We start from the raw sequence: 21,428 nt of genomic DNA, 5'->3' as shown, positions 1-21,428 counted from the left end.
GGGTGAGCAGCCTCTGGAAACGAGGCTGATGCTGTTATTTCAGGCCATCACATCAAGGCCAGCTGTTATGGTTGCACTGCTATCTACAGGCATTGAACTGGGTGTGCAGCCGCTTTTCCTCTGCTGAGCTCTGCGAACACTTGCGCCTTGTAGCGTGCCGTGCTGCCGCACACATTGTCAACAGTGAAGAGGAGAGAGCACCAAGGACGTCCCTGCTCCTGTCTCTTGCCCTTCATTGGCTGGCTTAGAGACCTGAGGGATAGGGATGGGGCAGCAGACAGAGAGAGTATTGAGTGGAAACTGGAGAATTATGGGAATGTCCAGTGTGAAGCAAGAGTCAGTGGGACACTCAGTCCCACTGTTAACACCACATGTGGGAGACACAGGGCAGCTCTACTAAACAGACAGTTGATGACATGGAAGATAAAAATCTCTTCCTAAGTGTCACGCTGTCTGTAGTGACTCATGACCAAGAGCGCCAACCTCAGCTCAGGCTGTCAAAAGCAGGATGGACACCCCAAACTGGTGGTACATTTTACAGTTAGATTTCACCAACCCAGTAACAAATGTGAACTCCTAGAGCACTGTAGTCGTCTTACCATGGAGTCACAGACAGTCCCCCTGGGCTCTCCAGTCTATCTTGCCACCCAGGCAAGCTGGACTTAATGATAATTGGTCACCTATACCAAAGATAAAAAAATATTCAGGTTACTTCTAGTCCCAAGGGACCAGTCAAATACCTCAGCTCAATTTGTATCTCAGATCTCATACCAAATACAATGCTTGTAGCCAGTCCTGTAATTAACTAAAGGTTTATTAACTAGGAAAAACAAACAAGAGAGAGTTATTTACTGGTTAAAGCAAACAAACATACACACACAAATGAGTTACCATCTGAGGTTCCTAAATATGACAGAGATGTAATAATCTGTCACTTCAAAATGTCTTTCAGGGTGGACCCAGGGTTAACCCCTGGGGATCTCTGCCTTAGTTTAGTATGCCTGGCCCCGTGAGAGTTCAGACAACAAAGAGATGAACAATTTTCTCGTGAATCTGTGTTTTATCTTTTACATTTAGCCTTCCAGTCCGTGAGACAAGCTCCCTCGCACGTAGCATTTCTAAGGTTTGATAGGGCCATTCACTAATCCTTTTGTATTGTGATGCTCCTTAATGCCTCGTTGACTGTTGATAGGCCTCCTGAATGGGCACAGAGGACAATTCCCATGTGTGGGTTCACAAGTACAAAGAAAATGTTTTCAAAGTTATAAAGCAAAACGTACATATTTCCTTATAACATGGACTACAGACATAACAAGTGAGATTAATGAATGCAGCAATTTACAAGCACTTCATAGAGTCTAAACATTAATACATTCTTATAAGACTAATACCTATTTTGAACAAAACTAACATACAGATGAGCTGGTTTGGTTTCCAGCTGTGAGTTTGTTGGTGCTCAGCTGATGCCTACAAACGTGGCACGAGCTGGCACCTAGTCTGCCAGCGTCACACTAGGGTCTGTTTTTCCTTGTTTTTCCAGTGTCTTTAATAAAGATGATGCAGCCCTGAGCTACCTACCAGTTGATTTCTCCCTCATAAATTCTTCTGTCTCCCTTTCCTCTCATTTCTGATAGAAAAGCCTATTTTATAGTTACTTGGCAGAGAAGTTTGTGGGAAGCCCCATAAACTGACCTGATTAGCTGAGTAATGCAACCCGGTTGCATTCCCTCTGTCCTGGGGAGGAGTATCTCCAGGACTTCCACTCCCATGGCCCCACTAGTGAGAATCCAGATCAGTGTTAATTACCAAGCCTTCACATTCCCTGTAAGACCACAGCTGGCTCTGTATGCAGCTGGTAGGCTATGTGCTTTGTTCTGAGCCTGCTGCCTCTGAGTTAGTGCTTACCTAAACATCTCCTGCTGTGACGATGGGGGAATTGCCCCAGTGCAAAAAAGAAGGCCAAAGGGCTGGGATCCCCTCTCACAGTAAGATGCTGTTATTATTTATTATATCATCACTTTTTTAACAACGAAAGTGTAAGTTACAAGCCTTGTTGCTCCTCAGGGGGAAATGGAAGACATAAAAGAACAGATCATAAAACTGTGCCAGAAAAAAGAAGACATCCTTAGGGGTATGAAGAGTTCAATGCTGGAACTTCACCAGCACTTACAGCAAGAACAATCTGAATCAGAGGATGAACTTTCTGTGCCTCTGTCACCCGAGGAAACTGGCTTGGTTGGGAAAGATGCCTCTGAACGGCAGGTAGGTAGAACACCATGCTATCCCTTTAAATGGCCCTAACAAGAAATGGTTAGATGCACAATATGGGGGCCCTTTTGGGTTATTTTTCAGCATGTGAAAAACCAGTGTGAGATTGCTTGAAATTAACAAATGCAGAATCATAGAATATCATGGTTGGAAGGGACCTCAGGCGGTCATCTAGTCCAACCCCCTGCTCAAAGCCTGACCGTAAAAACCTCAAAGGAAGGAGATTCCACCACCTCTCTAGGTAACGCATTCCAGTGCTTTACCACCCAACTAGTGAAAAAGTTTTTCCTAATATCCAACCTAAACCTCCCCCACTGCAACTTGAGACCATTACTCCTTGTTCTGTCATCTGCTACCACTGAGAACAGTCTAGATCCATCCTCTTTGGAACCCCCTTTCAGGTAGTTGAAAGCAGCTATCAAATCCCCCCTCATTCTTCTCTTCTGCAGACTAAACAATCCCAGTTCCCTCAGCCTCTCCTCATAAGTCATGTGTTCCAGTCCCCTAATCATTTTTGTTGCCCTCTGCTGGACGCGTTCCAATTTTTCCACATCCTTCTTGTAGTGTGGGGCCCAAAACTGGACACAGTACTCCAGATGAGACCTCACCAATGTCGAATAGAGGGAAACAATCATGTCCCTCGATCTGCTGACAATGCCCCTACTTATACAGCCCAAAATGCCATTGGCCTTCTTGGCAACAAGGGCACACTGTTGACTCATATCCAGCTTCTCGTCCACTGTAACCCCGAGGTCCTTTTCTGCAGAACTGCTGCCTAGCCATTCGGTCCCTAGTCTGTAGCGGTGCATGGGATTCTTCTGTCCTAAGTGCAGCACTCTGCACTTGTCCTTGTTGAACCTCATCAGATTTCTTTTGGCCCAATCCTCTAATTTGTCTAGGTCCCTCTGTATCCTATCCCTACCCTCCAGCGTATCTACCTCTCCTCCCCGTTGAGTGTCATCTGCAAACTTGCTGAGGGTGCAATCCACGCCAATGCTGGATCTGTAATTTACACTGTAAGGAATTGTTTAAAGATTTTCAGTAAATTGTTTGCATGGAACAGAATGATAGTTATCTCAATTTTAGACATGACTTTAAAAGCTGAAAAATAAGTTAAAGGATCTGATTTTTGAGGTTGCTTAGAACCTGCAGCTTTTGATTACTTTAAATGGAGTTGCAGGTGCTCAGCATTTCTCAAAATTAGGTGCAAAATAATAACTATGTTTAGCAAAAGGGCAGAAAAAAGAGGCAATTTGTGGAGCTAAGAGTAACTGGACTCTATCTCTGCATGTATATTGTAGCTGAAAAAGAAAGGATCAATGTCTCTCCTACCATCTTTAGTTGAAGAAACAGAAGACAGTTCGTTTCACAGTGAAGTAAGTATAATGGAGACTTTGGTGGAAATAAGATTTATTATAGAATAAATCATGAAAAATGTATGTGTAAATGTAAACATTTGTAGAATAAATTGCAGCATCCCTAGTAGGGGATATTTTAAAATTAATTTAAAATCTGAGAGACAGAAATAAAATATCAGTACATATATTAGAGTCAGATCCTATCATCCTTACTTTGTTTGGTACTTCATTCTGTGAATGTGACATTGATTGGACCGCTTACAGAATAAGACTACTCAGTGGGAGTGCAGGTGGTCCTAATGTAGCAGTATCAGTGCCTGTGGCCTTTTACAAAACACAGCGTAGGGCATCCCCTTCCCTAAGGAGCTTAGAATCTAAGAGAAATAAAATAAACATAGACAAGATACAAGGCATGGGATTAAATAAAGAAGTGTGTGGCAAGATTATTGGTGGTGAAAATAAAGTGGAAAGGCTTCCTGGGAGAAATGGGCAGTGAGGGGGGACTTTTAGGAGAGAGAGGGCACTTAATGGGCATGAACTGGGAAACTCTCTTTCAAACATAGAGGGCAACACAAAAGTAGGTGTGGAGGAGAAGGCAGTAAAGAGAGGTTTAAAGCTGTGTATGGAATGAGAGGGTGAGTAGGAGGAAATGAGAGCAGAGTTGCAGATAGGGATTGGGTTAGGTAGGGCAATGATACTCATACCTCAGTGGTTTAGGAGCCAAATTAGTGATCAACATTACCCAGAAGAGCCATGGTAGTATGTGAATTCATTGTTTCATTTACTATAGTGCTAAGAAGAAAAGGAGTACTTGTGGCACCTTAGAGACTAACCAATTTATTTGAGCATGAGCTTCCGTGAGCTACAGCTCTCACGGAAGCTCATGCTCAAATAAATTGGTTAGTCTCTAAGGTGCCACAGGTACTCCTTTTCTTTTTGCGAATACAGACTAACACAGCTGTTACTCTGAAACCTGTCATTATAGTGCTAAGGACTCAGTCAAACAGTATGACAAGAAATATTTATAAAAATATAAAATCTCACAGAAAAATGACTGACCAAGTATTATTATTTTATCAACTACAATTGGTTAATAACATAGTAAAAGCATTCTGATTGGTCAATGTCTTAGATTGATTAATAATTAAATCAGACCATGTTTTAATATCATGGGCTGCAAAAAGCTGCAGGAGATGCATCAAAGATCCATTCACAAGTCTCAGTCTGAGTATCATTAATGTCGGGCCTTGAAAGTGGGGACAAAGAGTCTGGGGTTTGATGTTGTAATGTACAGGATACCAGTGAAGTGATTCAGGCAGTGGGATACATGGGACAGAAATAATTGGCGTGGCCTGAGAGAAAGATAATGACTTCAGCAATCACATGTGGATAGACTAGTTACTCTAAGTGTCCTTGCTCAAAGGCCATCATAAGTAGTCAAGCAATAAACCCTGTTTAAATGTATGAACAGCACTATCGGTTACCTTTTGACAATCACAGGGTACAATGGGCCCTTTCCTAGAGACACTATGATGCCCCTATGCTTCCCTTGGATAGAATGCTCTGGGAAGAGTCAACAAAGAGTTCATTGCCGTGTTATTATTATGCATTCAATGCAAGAAAATAAACTCCAGGGATTTGCAATAAGCTAAATACAGCCTCTTACCCCGTTGTTTTATTTTTTATTGGCATCATAGACATATGTGACACTTCAGACAAACAAGGAAACATGGCCCCTGTTGGAAGATCTTAAAGCGTAAGGCCTCACTCCTGCAAACACTTATGCACACGCTCAACTTTGAGCACATGAATATTCCCATTGACTCTAATCATGTGGGCAGTCTCTATGAAGTCAATGGGGCTATTCATTAGAGCTGGCCGGAGATTGGAATTCCTGTTCCGTGGGAAATGCCATAATTAAAAAAAAAAAATTAATTCTGAAATGGAACAAAAACAATCAAAATCTACCAGAGAATGGCAATTCCAAAATTGGCCTTTGAAAGACTCCCCCAGATGCCCAGGGCTTTGGTAGCATGCCAGGTGGGGAGCTTGGGAGCCAAGCAGCTGGGAGAGCTTGGGAGCTAACTTTCCCAGGATTTCTGGGCTGCCAACGAGTTGGGAGCTCTAGCTCCAGGCCAGTTGCTTTGCTGGGCTGCTGAGGAGCAGGGGAGCCATGGAGCTGGGAAAAAATTTCCATGTAAAATTGAAATTTTCCCGCGGAAAACTTGGATTTTGTGGAAAGCGAATTTTCCATCAGAAAATAATTTCAGTGGAAGATTCCCAACCAACTCTGCTATTTATATATAGGTAAAACACATGCAGAAGTGCTTGTGGGATTAGTGCCTAAATACCCTCTAGGACAACAGTTCATATACTGCCCAGCTCTTAGCAGTGTCAAGGGTTATTACCATCTGATGGTCTTCAGTGGCTAATGGTAAATGAACTGTGATCTCAGTCATTTTTTAGGTGTATCAGCATCTCAAAAATCATACCAGTTTGTACAAAGTGGCATCTTTGTTGGCTGTCACAGCAGAGAGACCAAAAATTGGAAGGACATAAGCTCCAGTAGCCTTTCACATCTGGAGTTGTTCCTTTCAGGTCAACACTAAGGCACGTTGGCATGGCAGAATGGGGGAAATGTGAATTGCTACTGCCTATGCCGTGCACGTTGGTGTGGGCAGAGAATTTCGGTTTCCAGGACTGCCGATCGAGCGCCTTTGCTGATCAGTTTCATTCGTATCAAAGTAAAAAAGACAAAGAAATATTACTTCATTGAGATAGAAAAAGTATTTAAACAACACAAGCAATTTAGAATGTTTGAGATCGGTAGAAAGGGCTGTTGGCATCTATCACCGGGAGACAGGGGAGTGGAAGTGGTATAGAAGGGCGGCTGTTGAGTTAGGATTACTGAGTAAAGAAAGAGAACGTGCATGGCAGAAATGTACCATCGAGTGGCTAATGGTTTTAGTGATTAACATTTTCTGAAGAAGCCTTTGAACTGCATGTCCTCAAGCTAATGGTGGGCTGTTGCTGTTTTCAAAGGAAAATGCAATAGCACCGACAGCTGAAAGTTTTTCGCGTCCAGGGAAGGGAAATGAGAGAGACAAAGAAGACAGCAGAGCTTCCTGGTCCTCAGGCACCCTATCTGGTGGCATTGCCCTGGTAACGTTCTTTATGTTTATCTCTGCATGGGGGAATTCTTCCCTGTGTAGAGAGCCTGTACAAGGCCTATGCATTGCTTTAGTCCTCAAATCAGCACTTGAGCGGGATTTAAGGGTGCATAGGTCTTGCATGGCTCCTCCCACAGGGCTGAATTTCATCGTCTGTGAGCATCCTTTAACAGTTGCCCGCTCAGCAGGAAAACAGTTTTTGTAGGTGATGCTATCTGCCGAAAACACAAGAATGTAAATGCAAACTCAGGTTAACAGAGAGTTCACGCCTCTCCCCCCACTCCCTTGGTAAGAGATAAAATGAGACTTTTAATGGGTGTTTCCTCTACCCTCTGTGTGGAGTAACTTGTGGAGGATGTGCAGTTTCTGATGGAAAAGTGGGCAGCACCTAAGCAATCTGATCAACTAGCATCTGTTATGAGAGCTGTAGCTATCTGTCTTTCTGTATCTTTACGTCAGATGTGAGGGAACTTTCCTGCATTGGTTATTGGCCCAGAATGATGTATGGGTTGAGTGACTGCTGCCTTTTGAGGCTTCTAAAGCACAACAAGGCAATGACAATAGAAATATTTCCACAGCTGCCTTTCTTTTTACAGGATGCTGATGTGTTAATAGAATCATGTGATAAACATGGCAGGGAAACATCTTTTCAAGTTCCACAGAAAGCTGGAAGCGATGAAGACTCTGCTACAGGCCTTAGTAATTGGGCAGTGGTAAGTATGTTGGTCTGAATTTGGTGACCTTCTGGGCATGCTGCAAAAGACATCTGTTTGATGGGGTTTTGGAGCAGGCTGAGGGTGTTCTTCCCACAACCATGAAACGATAAAAAGGAGCTCTTTGGGGGGTGTTTGGTTTGCTGAGTTCCTGTTTTAATGATTATTTTAATCCTGTTGGTGTTTTGTTGTAGTACTAGTTCTGTGTGAGGGCATCTAGATCCTTGCACAGGCATCTTTCATATTATCATTAATGATTGTTATTGTCATTTATTATTTAAATCAGAGCAAACACATATATTTACTCCTAGAAAATACAATTTACCAGGAAGCCAAAGTGCGTAGTTTCAGGAAGCGAATGTGCTGTCAAATATGTATGTTTCTCCTAGGGGAATTTTGCACCAAAAATTAAAAATTCTGCACACAATATTTTAAAATTCTGCAAAATTGTACATATTTTATTTGTCAAAATAACACAATATAATCATGCCAGTTTCAATTATTTTGGTAATTTATTTCAAAATACCAGGCAGCAAGTATGTCTGTAATAATATAGACAACAAAAAAGATTCAGGAAATGTTTTTTGACAAATAGATTCCTTTCTAAGTATATTAATAGAGAACTTTGAGTAATAATTCATTTAAACTAAAATACATAAATGTATTTCCCGCACCCCTCAGAAGCAGTGCAAAGGGTTGGGGGAATCAGGGTAATGGAGGAGCTGAGGGAGAGGGAAGTAACTGCTGAGGAGGAGCCTGGGCGTGAACCTGGAAGATTGTTGGGTGTGGGAAATATGGAACCGGGTTTTTTTGGGGGGGGGGGGGGAAGAGATTGTTAGAGAGTTGGGGAGCCTCCCCCATGCAGACCCTGGCTCTCCCATTCAGTCAGGCACATTTACCGCTCTCCCCATGTGTACCTGCAGCCCCACTCAGCCATTCCCCCAATCCCATGTGTCCCTGAACCCTCGGTCACCCCCACTCTCCATCCCCATGTGGCCTTGCACCCACACTCCCATTCAACTCCCACTCCAGTTTGTCCACTCACTGTCCCTTCTGAATCCCAGTCTGTGACCCCCCCCCCCAACCCTGTGTGCCGCACTCTGTTTGTCTCCCCCTCCCCCCTTTCCCGTGCCTCCTTTCCTGGCCCCGTGGGCAGGGCACTATTAGGAACGCAGCCTCTCCCCATCCTTCTCCGGGCTGGCTGGCTGCCCTCTGTTCTGGCACCACAGCAGCCCCTGGTGAGTGAAGGTGTAATTGCAGCACCTCTCCGGCAGAATGTATTTTCTGTGGAGGAAAAAAAATTTTTGCAGGGGACGTGAATTCTGTGGGTGTGCAGTATTCTCCCAGAAGTAGTAGGTCTGGAGAAAAGATTAGTAATCCAGGAGCCTGAGTCACTGTAGGTTGAAGGGGAGATGGATTAGACTGAGTTTCCTGCATGTCACCACTTGCTCTGTACTGGCTAGAAAGCATCAGCTAATGAAGATTTACAATGTTAAAAATGAAAAACCAATTGCACAATACTTACATCCCATCAAATGGGATTCGATGGTGATTATTTATGACCATTCCATGTGACACGACCTAGGTGTCCATTTTCTCTGTTTTCTTATTATCTGGAAAAATTTTCTATTTCTGATGCACCATAAATACTTTGAACATAAAAAGAGTTCCTCTTTGTATGGGAAACCCCCAGGTATTGTAGGAAGAGAGATGCAGCCTCAGACTTAGTGTAAGGTCAGTCCTAGAAAGGAAACCATACATAATATTTCCAGGATGATTATTGAGATCTTATGTGCCCATATGTTGTACTGGCATCTCTATGAGCTTTCACCATTTCCCCCTGCCCCTTTCTTCCCCATATCAAAGCCAGTGGAACAAAATCTCAGAAGAACCGTTGCCTGTGACAGCCAGGCAGTTGCTTCCCCTCTAGCTACCAGTAGAGGAAGCACTATGGGATCTAGAGCCACCACTGCTGCCAAAGTCCCTTACTACTCCTGTAAATTTTCCATTGGAGAGGTCTTCCATCCTTGAATTGTCCTGAATGGTTATTTTGCCAGCATTGTGATTCCATCCCAGTTTCCCCCCCCCCCCACATATTATGTTATACATAGTGATTTAAACTAATTTCTTTCTAAGATCATAAATTTACTGGACGGAGACAGAAGGAAATGTATTTCTGTAAACACTAAATCAGTTTGCTTTCTCTTGAGAAATACTTTTAGTCAGATAGACCAGGATTTTGATAATTGAAATACTGTATGTGTTCTGACAGGTGGCTAATCGAGTTCAGTGTGCAGTTGACCAAGGTGCATTTATTTTGGTGCTGCAACAAGCCCACCAGGGAAGACATTTGGAGCTACTGTAGAAAAATATTAAATACCTTTGAATTCAGTCTAAGTTAAAGGAAGTGAAACTGTTCTAATGCATGCTGCTGGCTGGGTCTCTTGGTAACATACAAATACACTACTGCTTAACCCATCTCGAACAATATATTTGCTTTTAAGGAAGACCAGTAGAGCGTAATGATTGACAGCAGAGCTTAACATGTATATAGAGATTTAGGAAGTGGGTTTATTTGTATTCTGTACTTAGGGATTGTCTATACACAACAATTAAGCCACTTTAGCTATACTGATAAATTCAAGTGTTATATCACCACCACCACTCCACCTTTTATCTGGAAAGTTTCAGCTAAATTGAAAGGTTTGTGGGAATGTGTTGATTTCAACACCATTTTGATAGGAGAAAATCAATGCAACTAATTTTGATATTCTCATTTTGTTTAGAATTTATTGTTTCAATTTTGTTTTGACTTTTATATTTAATTTTACTATTATATTTATATATTATTTTATATATTTAATATTATTGTTTTGACACTATCAAAATGAAACATTTCACTGTCTGAATTGAAATGTTTTTGGAATTTCTATTCCATGGTAAATTTTTAAATTTTGTTCTGATTCAGAGTGTAAACAAATTTGAAAATGTCAATGTTTCCCACTGGGTAGAAATCCCATTTTCCAACAAGTACAGTTTTAAGACCTGTATTAAAAGATACATTAAAAAAAAATCCTAGTCTAAAAACCAAAAAGAAATGAATCTGCTTTCACCCCTCCATGTGTATTTGAGTGAGTGAACTCATAACAACAAATATATCTAGACCGAAAGCTGAAAATCCCAGCTGACACTTCCTAATACCATTCCCACACGTGTGTAGGCACGCACGCACACACACACAAGCACACTTGCACACGTATATATTTAATCAGTTCCTGGATGTGTAGTGTTAAATTAGGATTTCTTTGCTTTTATGTGTTTAATTCATAATGGCCACGTTCCAGACCACTTAAGAGACAAGCAACAAAAGTGATGTTTACTTATTTAATAAAGTAATATTTAAAACAATGTACTTTTCCTGTCTTGTCATCCACCAACTCACATCTCAAAAGCCAGTGAATACCATACTATTGCTGTTGGTGTGTCTGCCCAAACAGTTATCGTTCCACTACCACAGGGGTCGGCAACCTTTCAGAAGTGGTGTGCCGAGTCTTCATTTATTCACTTTAATTTAAGGTTTTGTGTGCCAGTAATACATTTTAACGTTTTTTAGAAGGTCTCTCTCTATAAGTCTATATATTATATAACTAAACTATTGTCGTATGCAAAGTAAACAATGTTTTCAAAATGTTTAAGAAGCTTCATTTAAAATTAAATTAAAATGCTGATCTTACACCGCCGGCTCGCTCAGCCCGCTGCCAGCCTGGGGTTCCATTCACCTAGGCCGGCAGCAGGCTGAGCGGGGCCTGCGGCCGGGACCCCGGCTGGCAAGGAGCCTGCAGCCAGAACCCCAGACCAGCAGTGGGCTGACTGGGGCCAGTGGCTGGGACCCCAGACTGGCAGTGGACTGAGCGGCTCAGCCCGCTGCCACTCAGCCCGCTGCCGGTCTGGGGTTCCATCTGCTGGCTCCTGCCAGCCAGGATCCCGGCTGCTGGCCCCGCTCAGCCTGCTGCTGGTCTGGAGTCCCGGCCCTGTCCACATAGAGTGGGTACCTACCTTCTCCCTGGTTCTAGCCGATTCTCTTCCTCTTTCTCTGCACTGAGCTGAGGGTAGGGGTGCACTGAGCAAAGGTCTGGGGGTGAAGGAGCAGGTTGGGGTGCAGGGTCTGGCCAGGAGCTAGAATGAGGGAGGGGGCTTAGGGTTGGGGCAGGAGGTTTGGGTGTGGAGTGCTTACATGGGCAGCTCCCATTTGGTGCGAGGGGTGCAGGAGCTCCCGTTTGGTGCGAGGGGTGGGGGTGGGAATGTGGGGGGTGCAAGAGTCAGGGAATGGGGTGGGGGGGGCCTGGGTATGTGTGGGGGGTGCAGGAGTCAGGGCAGGGGGCTGGGAGTGTGTGGGGGGTGCAGGGGTCAGGGCAGAGGGCTGTGGTGTGTGGCGGGGTGTACGGGTCAGGGCAGAGTGTTGGGTGTGTGTGGGGGTGCAGGGGTCAGGGCAGAGGCTGGGTATGTGCGGGGGGTGCAGAAGTCAGGGCAGGGGGCTGGAGTGTGTGAGGAGGGTGCAGGACTCTGGGCATGGGGTGTGGGGGTGCTGGAGTCAGGGGTGGGGTTGTGGGGGGGCTGGGTGTGTGGGGGGTGCTGGAGTCAGGACAGAAGGCGGGGGGTGCAGGGGTCAGGGCAGAGGGCTGGGAGTGTGTGGGGGGTGCAGGGGTCAGGGCAGGGGGCTGGGGATGTGGGCTAGGCTCATGGGGGTGCTCCCAGCCACCTGCCTATAGCAGCTCACGGCAGGGGGCTGGAGGAGATAAGCCCTGATTCCAACTCCCTTCCCCAAGGCCCCGTCCCCACCTCGTCTCCGCCTCCTCCCTGAGCAGGGAGCATGCTGCAGCTCTGCTTCTCCCTCTCCCTGTCAAGGGCCATCAGCTGATCGGTGGCAGGGAGGGAGAGGAGGAGGGGCAGGAACCCAGCACGCTGGGGGGGGAGGAGAGGGGAGCTTGCCTGCCCTGCAGCAGCAGCCGGCAGGACCAAGCAGGGGGCGCGGAGAAGAGCGGGCTGGGGCGGGCAGGATTTTTAATGGTACGCTGCTGCCTGCCAGGGTCCCAGTCCAGCTCAGCCGGCTGCTGGCCTGGGTTCAGCAGCGGGCTGAGCGGGGCCGGCGGCTGGGACCTGGCAGGCAGCAGCGTGCCATTAAAAATCGGTTTGCATGCTGTCTTTGGCACGCGTGCCATAGGTTGCCGACCCCTGCACTACCATATTAGGGCCCTAATTGTCAGACGTATGTAGGTACTTTTGCACACACTTGCCTTACGCACTCGATTCGCAAATGAAAATTAGAGATTTGCACATGCATGTCTATGCCTGCGTGTGCACAACCCCGACCTGCATATGCATTTTTGAAAATTTGCCTGCTTGTCCAAAACTTAAGAAAATTGTGTTTATCACAGAATGTTAAAGGCTGCTCCTAGGGTGAAGATAAATAAAAGAGAAATGTTATTCAAGGGTGGGTTTGAGTTAAGACTCTACAATGTTTTCTGCATAGCCTACATCCTAAATAAAGAATGCTTTTAAAGTTTATTTGGAACTGAACTCCCAAAAGTAGGACATAAGTATTTCCCAGCTGCATGCTGTGTGCCTTAGAATACAACACTTTGCATTGAACTCACAGAAAAATACCTATCCTCTGGGATAGCTAGTTAATGAACCATGAGTCATTGTTCTTCCTGTGTGCTCAGATATACCTGTGTAAATGCAAATTGGCTGCTTGGAAACCTTTTGCACCAGATCATATGATCATTCAGCGTAGTTGTTGGGGTTTTTCTTTCTGTTTTAACCTGGGAATAAGGTGACTGCCAGTGCAGGTTCATAGCTCTTGGTATACCAAAGTTAAACATTTTCCGCTGATAGATTTTCTGTGTTTGAATGTCCTTTGCTTCAGGGTGACACGCCTTCTTCTGACACAAACACTTGCCAGTGCTTTCAGAACAAACCAGGAGAATCAAAGGAAACAGTGGATAGCAATAGGCCTGAGCCTGAAAAGATCCTCCATGTCTGCCAGATACAGGTTGCTGAGCTGGAGCTGTGGCTAGACAAAACTAAAGTGTCCCTGGAGTCAGAAACTCAGAGCCCTGAAATGCAGCAGATGGTGGAACAGCAGCTTGCTGATTGCCAGGTAAGATTAAGTGGTCAAAGTTCACTGCTGCCAGCTAAACCAATCACCCTTCCCCCAATAGGTGTGTTTGCATAAAAGCTACAATTACTGCTTCAGCTCCTGTTCCTGCGTACTCTGCCGTACACTGTAGTGAAGAGGAACCACTTGGTTTTGATTTTAGCTGCTTTTTTCCAATTACCTTTTTTTAAACCATATTGTACACATTCAGTTTCCTTGTCTGTATATTTTAGTATCTGAGTGTTAGATAGGATTTACAGCATAACAAATTTGTGTTTTGTAAAGAAAGATTTACTGTAATTTACACAGATCATTTTGGTTTGCATAGTTTTATTAATTAATATGGAGATATACTTATCTCATAGAGCTGGAAGGGACCTTGAAAGGTCATCGAGTCCAGTCCCCTGACTTCACAGCAGGACCAAGTACCGTCCCTTATTTTTGCCCCAGATCCCTAAATGATCCCCTCAAGGATTGAGCTCACAACCCTGGGTTTAGGAGGCCAATGCTCAAACCACTGAGCTATCTCCACCCCAATGTGTATAATGTGTATAAAAAGTTCACCAGTTTAAATTCACTAAAAAAAGGCAGGTTGTTTTTTTTTTTTTAATGAGACAGTGACCTCAGTCACGATAAAAGCTTGTTTACTGAATAGGGAATTTGCTAACCATTTGACATTTCCATTTTATTTTAGTGTAGGCTTTTCAGGTAAAAGTGCTCTAAAATTTCTTCCTGAAATGTAAATTTTTGTTTTGCACCCTGGGGCCCAATTCTGCAGACTTAAGTGTGAGCTTCACTCTTGCAGTAAGAATAGTCCAGCTGAAGTCAATGTGAAGACAATGTACATAAAATTATTCCCTTGCATAGATCTTTACAGGATTAGATGGAGCTAGAGTGACCAGATGTTCCGATTTATAAGATCAGTCCTGGTATTTGGGGCTTTGTGTTATATAGGTGCCTATTACCCCCTGCCTCCTGTCCCGTTTTTTCACGATTGCTATCTGGTCTTCCTAGATGAAACCTAGATGTTCAACACTGCAACTGGACAGGTTTATATTTGTGCATGCTACCGTAGCTACAGCTCATTCCTTTTCACAGAGATAGTGTGGATCTTTTCACTCTGTCACTATCTGCAGCAGTGACAAGCTTTGGGGAACACAATGGCCTAATACAAAGATGCCCATTTTAAATCAATGAGAATGTTCTCAGCTAATTTATGTCCTGGGCCTGATTCCACTACTACAAATGACTACAGGCCTATTCACTCAGGGTTCATACCAGGGCCTTATATAAACTAGGAAAACTAGTTTGACTCCACTATAAACCCTATTTAATACCAATATAGTCAGAGTTTAATATTTAGCTCAAATTTGACAGTTGGAACTCAAAAAGCAACATTTTTCCTGGTCTCAACAAGGCCTCGTAGCACAAGGGAGAGTAGCACAAAGCAGCTGCAAGCTCAGATATGCAGTCAAAGCAAATCAATCTTGATGACTGTGTCATTGTAATTGTGCTCTTACTATCACTGTTGGAATGGAGAGCCTGTACCTATAGGTCAAAGGGGAAGAGGATTTGTGGACCATGATCTCCACAAGTATGGTTCCTTACCTAGCCATGACATTTTGGACTTCTTCCGTATAAACTCTGAAGTCAAAATTTGGCCCTAACGGTATCGTATTCTGCTTCTGTAGATGGTTAAAAACTACATTTTGAAATGGCTTCCTTTTTGAAACATGCCTCTTTATATATTAGTTAATAAACAGATTTTGTATTTTTCTAAGTATTAGTCTCATAACATGAATAGAACTCCTGGAATATTTCTGGCTTTGCAAATGGATATAATTAAAAGTTTAAAAAAGAAAAGAAAAAAATGCTGTACTGTATTAATATAGCCAGAGCATTTTCCTTTCCTCACTCACTGACTGCCAAGTCACTTACAAGACTTATGGATCATGGTGGATAATCAGCTGAACACGAACTTCCACTGAGATGCTGTGGCCAGAAAGGCTAGTGGCAGTCCTTGGATGCATAAATGGGAATCTCGCATAGGAATAGGGAGGTTATATTACCTCTATTTTTACACTGGTATGGCTGCTACTGGAATACTGTGGCCAGTTCTGATGTCTACAATTAAAAAAGGAGGATGGAAAAATTAGAGAAGGTTTAGGGAAGAGCCACAAAATGATTAAAGGATTAAAAAACATGCCTGATAGAGAGAGACTCAAGGAGCTCAATCTATTTAGTTTGCCAAAGAGACGGTTAAGGGGTGACCTGATTACAGTCTGTCAGTACCTTTGTGGCGAACAAATATTTGATGATGGGCTGGGACTGAAGGGTTCAGAGGGTGGGAGGGGATAAGGGCTGGGGTAGGGGATTGGGGCGTGGCGGGGGGTGAGGTCTCTGGCTGGGAGGGCGGGCTCTGGTGTGGGGCTGGGGATGAGGGGTTTGGAGTGCAGGAGGTGCTTCGGGCTGGGACCGAGGGGTTCAGAGAGCAGGAGCAGGGTTGGAGCAGGGGGTTGAGGCATGGGAGGGGGTCAGGCGTGCAGCATTTACCTCAAGCAGCTCCCGGAAGCAAACAGCTGAAGTGTGAGCAGTGACTAGAGTATTAGGCAGTTGTGCTGGTAAAGATGAATAATTAACTGCTCTATTTCCTAGATTATGTTATCAGAGATTGAACAAAAGGTTGCTGCTTTATTGGAAGATTGCAGAGATAGGCAGCAAGGAGATAGTGCGGGCCCTCAGAAAGAAGCAGAGGCCCTTTCCTTGAAGCTCAAGGATGTGAAGTGCAATTTGGAAAAAGTCCAGGGGATGCTTCAGGACAAATACAGTGAAGAACAGGTAAAAAGCCTGAATACTATGCGAAGTCCTGTGAGTGAGACATTGTGCTGTAATAGGTGAGGGCTTCAGAGGACTAGTTATAAGAGACGTTGTGAAATTAAGGGATGGATGCAAATGAATGTGCATGTCTGTCACTGTCATTTTAGTTCACAGTGCTGTATAATTATGCTCAGCTTGCTGCTTGTAATGGTTTTAGTGGTTCTCTGAATGATTTCGTTTTGCTTAAAGAGCACAGTGTCTGAGGTCAAGGTTTTATGAGCCAAAATGAGAGAGAATCAAAAAAATATTTTAAGATTTTTAAAAAAATGTTATGTATAATAGAGATCCTGGTGGTGAAAGGTTCCAAGTGGACAATTCCAAGACTGTAGCCCTCTCTTCAGAGAACAGGAATAGCAAGGGCAGTGACAATGCAAGCTTTCCCACACTGCCCCACCTGTGTCTTCCACTGGAGGATCTCCAACATCGATGAAGGAATAGGTTGTTCTCTGTGCCTATTCAGTACTCATCTGAGTATCTCTCTGAATATCTCTGCTTAGATTGACTCATTTATTGGCAGTCAGTTACAGCTGTGGGGCTAGTTCCCCACCCCCTCTTTTTATGATGGCTTCAAGAAAGTCTGCTAGGGGTGGGTGCATTGGCAAAGACAGCTGCAGGCTCACCTACCCTGGAACAGAACTGTCTGAAAGGTGAGTAGTGGTAGCCAGGGAAGGGGCTGGTGGTGCTAAACTCTCCTGTTGAATACCAACATTCCTCTACAAGTATCACCAGGCAGAAAATCTACACAACTTCCAGACCATATGAACCATGTGGAAGTTGGAAGCTAGTTTTACATGCATAAATTGCACCTCGCCATAGTTCATTCAGACAAAAGTGTTAAGAGTTGGTGTCAATGAAACTTCCAAAACCGCACTTTCCTATAATTCTGCTACCAACAGTGTGGGGAGGTGAACTAATGAAAGAAAGGACTTTACTGAAAGATGAGAATAAATTCAAGCTCTCCCCAGGTGAAACAGCACAAATATCTTTGCAGCAAGGCTAAACTAATAGCCTTGTCCCGTCCTTCTGAGAGATCATCCCTGGTTCATCCCCAGTGTATTTTTCAGAGCCTGTCATGATAACATCTCTTCCCTAAATTACACACACATGTTTTGCCACATTTTGACTTCTGAGAGCTTTCACAAAACACTGTCTCGCTTTATAGCTCAACAACAGTGAAAGGATCCCTTCAGAACTTCTTCAGCCTGGCAGCTCCAAAGTATCCAACCTTGTTACCACTGATGTGCCACCGTTCAGCAGCCGTAATGGTTTGCAGCAGCATCAGGTAATCCTGCTGCTCATCCCATAAATACAAAGAGCAGTTGTCTATTATCTGCTTTATTCAGATATGCTTGACTCTGAGGGCTAGACCGTGACTTGGATTATATACCTCCACAGGGAGGGAGAGCTCTCCCTGCATTTCTGTGGGGGTTACCCTGCCTTGGGTCTGGGCACATGGGAGTAAGCAGGTACTGCCAGGAGTAGGGGCGTGGGGGCAGGGAATGGGCAGAGCCTTGGCTCCACCCCCAACACCCTGACCAGTGCAGCTGAGCTTGTGAGAGGGAGGTGCTGTAGTTTGCTCCTGGTAAATGCTAGCAGCAAACTACTACCCCCCTGGAGCTGGGGGGCGGGAACAGTGAGTGTTACTTAACAGGCCTAAACTGATGTAAAAGAGTCATCACACAAAGCAGCACTGATTTAACTAAACCAATGCAGCTTTTGTGTGTGGACAAAGCCTTGAGGGGTGTGTCTGAGGTGCGTACCTCCGAAGGGCACTCCTGGAGCAGGGCAGCTTACGCTGCACACCTTGATCATGGCTGTGCCTAGAGGCATGGGAAAAAATTGTCAAAAGTGTCTTGGGCACTTAGGAGCCTAACTCTAATTGAAAGTGAGCGGGACTTCGGTTCCTAAGGGCCGTATTTTCAAAATTATTTAGGTGTCTAAAGATGCATATAGGCATGTAGTGGGATTTTCTAAAGCACCTAAACACGTGATGAACCTGTTCAGGAACTTCTGAAAATACCACGAGGCACCTTTCTGCACCTTAAACACTTAAATATCTTTGAAAATCTGGCGATAAATACCTAAGTCACTTTTGAAAATGGGACTTGAGGCTCCAGTGTAATTGAGGTGCTTTTGAAAATTTTACCCACAATCTAGCCCATAGTGGCTTTTAAGGTTACTGTTAGCAGATTAAAAATATGAGCTCAAGTTCTCGGTTCTGTAAGTAACACTGTAGATTCTGCTGTTTGAAAATCAGCTTTTCCCTTTTTGTGCCCTCTCTCTTTGAAGATTACTCAAGTAAACAATCCAGACTGAATCACTGGAGACTGGAGTTGCTGAATTTCTAATTCAACTCCCTCTTCTAATTAAAAGACACACGGTTAAATCTAGTGGTTCATACTCAAGCAAAAGTCTCATTGAATTCAATGGGAGTTTTGCCAGAATAAGAAAGGAAAGATATGGTCCATTATTTCACAGTATGCTCTGTTCTCCTGCCCCGATGTGATAGCCATCAGTGAAGGCAACTAGAGAGGTTGTGGAATCCCATTATTGAAGGTTTTTAAGAACAGGGTTCGACAAACACCTGTGAGGGATGGCCTACATATAGTTAATCCCACTTTAGCATGGGGGGGCTGAACTAGAAGACCTTTTGAAATGTCTTCCAGCCCTACATTTCTATGGTTTTATTATTAGCTTTTAGATCTCAACATAGGTTAAAAACAATTCCATAATGTTATATCATCTAAGAAAAGTTATGTATTTGATAAAGTTATGTGTAGTTCACATGTATATAATCAGTTGCTTTTTGTTTTGGTAGCTGTAATTTTTTTTATTTATTTTTGTTAAATGAGCAACCAAGACCATCCTTTGAGAAGAACATGGTTTACACACTTTACTTTATCATTCATGTTATTCCTTATTTCCAGAATCTGCCGTTAAAACTGACTGAGCAAAATAATCTTGTCGACTTCATCAAATTTTATGTAGAAAAAATGCAGCCACACTTTGATGACAGCACTACTCAGAAGTTAGATTCAAGGTACAAAATAGAAAAATTAGTCACTGAGCATGTCTTCCAAACACCATATGGTCTGCAGGATTGCTGAGGCACAGGAGGTTCTCACACAGGGGTGTGTTGCCAAAAAAAAAAAAAAAATTACAGAAGGAAAAAATCTGCCAAAAGTTGTGCAGTTTAGTGGAGATCCAATTCACACTGTAGTAGCCCCTGAAATTGCTACATAACTCAAGTATGTTTGTACAGTACCTACCACGATAGGATCCGGGTCCATGACTAGGCCTCCTATATGCTATGGTAATATAAATAATAATTATTATTATTGTGTGTCATAAGCTATGGTAGGCATGACAACAAAAACGTATATACAGAGGTAGATCAGGCACCTCTATTCTCCTTATTTCACAATACAAAAACAAGGGGACATTCAGTGACAGTAAAAAGCAGCAAATTTAAAACTAGTAGAAGGTAAGAAGTTTTCACACACAGTGTACAATTAGCCTGTGGTTATCACCAAGGCGAAGAGTATTCAAAATATTCAAAAAAGGACTGGATATTTATATGGATAATGAGAACATCCAGAGTTAGAATAGTAAGGATTTTTAAAAAGGGAGTTTGGGAAGTGATATAATCCCTCGTACGTCAGGGCATAAGCCAACTTCTAACTGAGTTGAGTTGGAAGAAACTTGCCCTACAGGCATGTTATTGATGCTTTACAATTAATTAATTCCAAATGTGTGCCAAAGTTTTACAATGTATGCACTTATCACCTATAGTTATGTATCCTGTTGCCTTAAGATACATCTACATTTAGGCAGTGTGTAGAGTACAGACACTGCACACCCCGCTAGCATGGGTATAAATAGAAGCACAGAGAATGAGGCATGGCTTGAGTGAATAGAATAGAGTGCCCTACATGCCTGACCCCCTAGGTATCTACCCTACACAGCTCTCTACCCACCCAAACAGTGCCTTCCTTGTCTACCCTGTTATTTTTAGCAGGGTAGCGTCCTGCTGCCTCCCCTGCCGGGGCCTTTCCCTGCTGCAGTGAAAGTCTCTGGCAGCAGACAAAAGCTCAGGCAGAGGGGAAAGACTCCTGTCAGAGCCCTCCCCACTGCCGGAGCCTTTCACTGCAGCATGTAGCTACACATGTAGTGCCTGTCCTGTACCTGCCACTGTAAGTGTAGACACAGCTTCAGCCTTCTGCTGTGCTGCATTTCATTCTTCCCCAACACTGTATGCTACATCATTCCCATGCTTTTAAATGTCTGTGGTGCTGCTTAGAAGATTATGCTGATTGTAATTAAAAATAATACATCACCTGACAGCCATGGAGTATAAATATGCACTGAAGGCTTTTCTCTATCATAATAGTATTGTTTAAAAAACCCACTATCTTTTATTTCACCTCTTTAACACAATATTTGGTGATAAGCTAGTACTGAATGAAAGGGAAAGCTTGAAGGAAGATTATTCTTATTAGTTATTATTTCTGTTGTGCCAACTGTATGCTAAGTACTATACAGGCATGTGGAGGTACAGACCCTACCCCCAACGAGCTGACAGTTTAAGGCCCCTGTCCTGCAAGGATATGAGTAGAAGCTTAAATTTACATGCTGGAGTCATCTCACTGAATTCAAGAAGTCATTGAAGGCAGTGGGAGTGTTCACAATGCATAAAGTTAAGCATGTATGTAAATCTTCACAGGATTGTAGCCTAAGTGGATAACAAGCAAAACAAAAGTGGGAGGAAAGGGAGTGGCGCAAAAAAAATGTGATTAAGGGTGAGGCTAAATTCACACATTCTGTTGGTTTTACTGTGGGTATATGTGGGGAAGGAGGGTAGGTTAAGGGAGATAATTCTATACAC

General features: G+C 43.6%; 1 protein-coding gene across 1 annotated transcript in view; it reads left to right on the top strand.

Annotated features, from left to right (window-relative positions):
• The window catches only part of SYNE2 (spectrin repeat containing nuclear envelope protein 2), a 264,558-nt gene that overhangs the window by 149,232 nt on the left and 93,898 nt on the right, over positions 1-21,428 (top strand). Inside the window, exons 64-71 of the mRNA XM_074956361.1 lie at positions 2,065-2,262; positions 3,570-3,644; positions 6,669-6,788; positions 7,393-7,509; positions 13,436-13,669; positions 16,322-16,504; positions 17,706-17,825; positions 19,471-19,583. Of these exons, the coding sequence (XP_074812462.1) occupies positions 2,065-2,262; positions 3,570-3,644; positions 6,669-6,788; positions 7,393-7,509; positions 13,436-13,669; positions 16,322-16,504; positions 17,706-17,825; positions 19,471-19,583 (1,160 nt within the window). The remainder of the gene's footprint in view (positions 1-2,064; positions 2,263-3,569; positions 3,645-6,668; positions 6,789-7,392; positions 7,510-13,435; positions 13,670-16,321; positions 16,505-17,705; positions 17,826-19,470; positions 19,584-21,428) is intronic.

This window comes from Natator depressus, chromosome 6 (genome assembly GCF_965152275.1).
Source record: "Natator depressus isolate rNatDep1 chromosome 6, rNatDep2.hap1, whole genome shotgun sequence".
In the NCBI taxonomy this organism is placed as follows: domain Eukaryota; kingdom Metazoa; phylum Chordata; order Testudines; family Cheloniidae; genus Natator; species Natator depressus.
The sequence above is the reverse complement of the archived record's forward strand: the minus strand, read 5'-3'. Positions and strand labels throughout refer to the sequence as shown.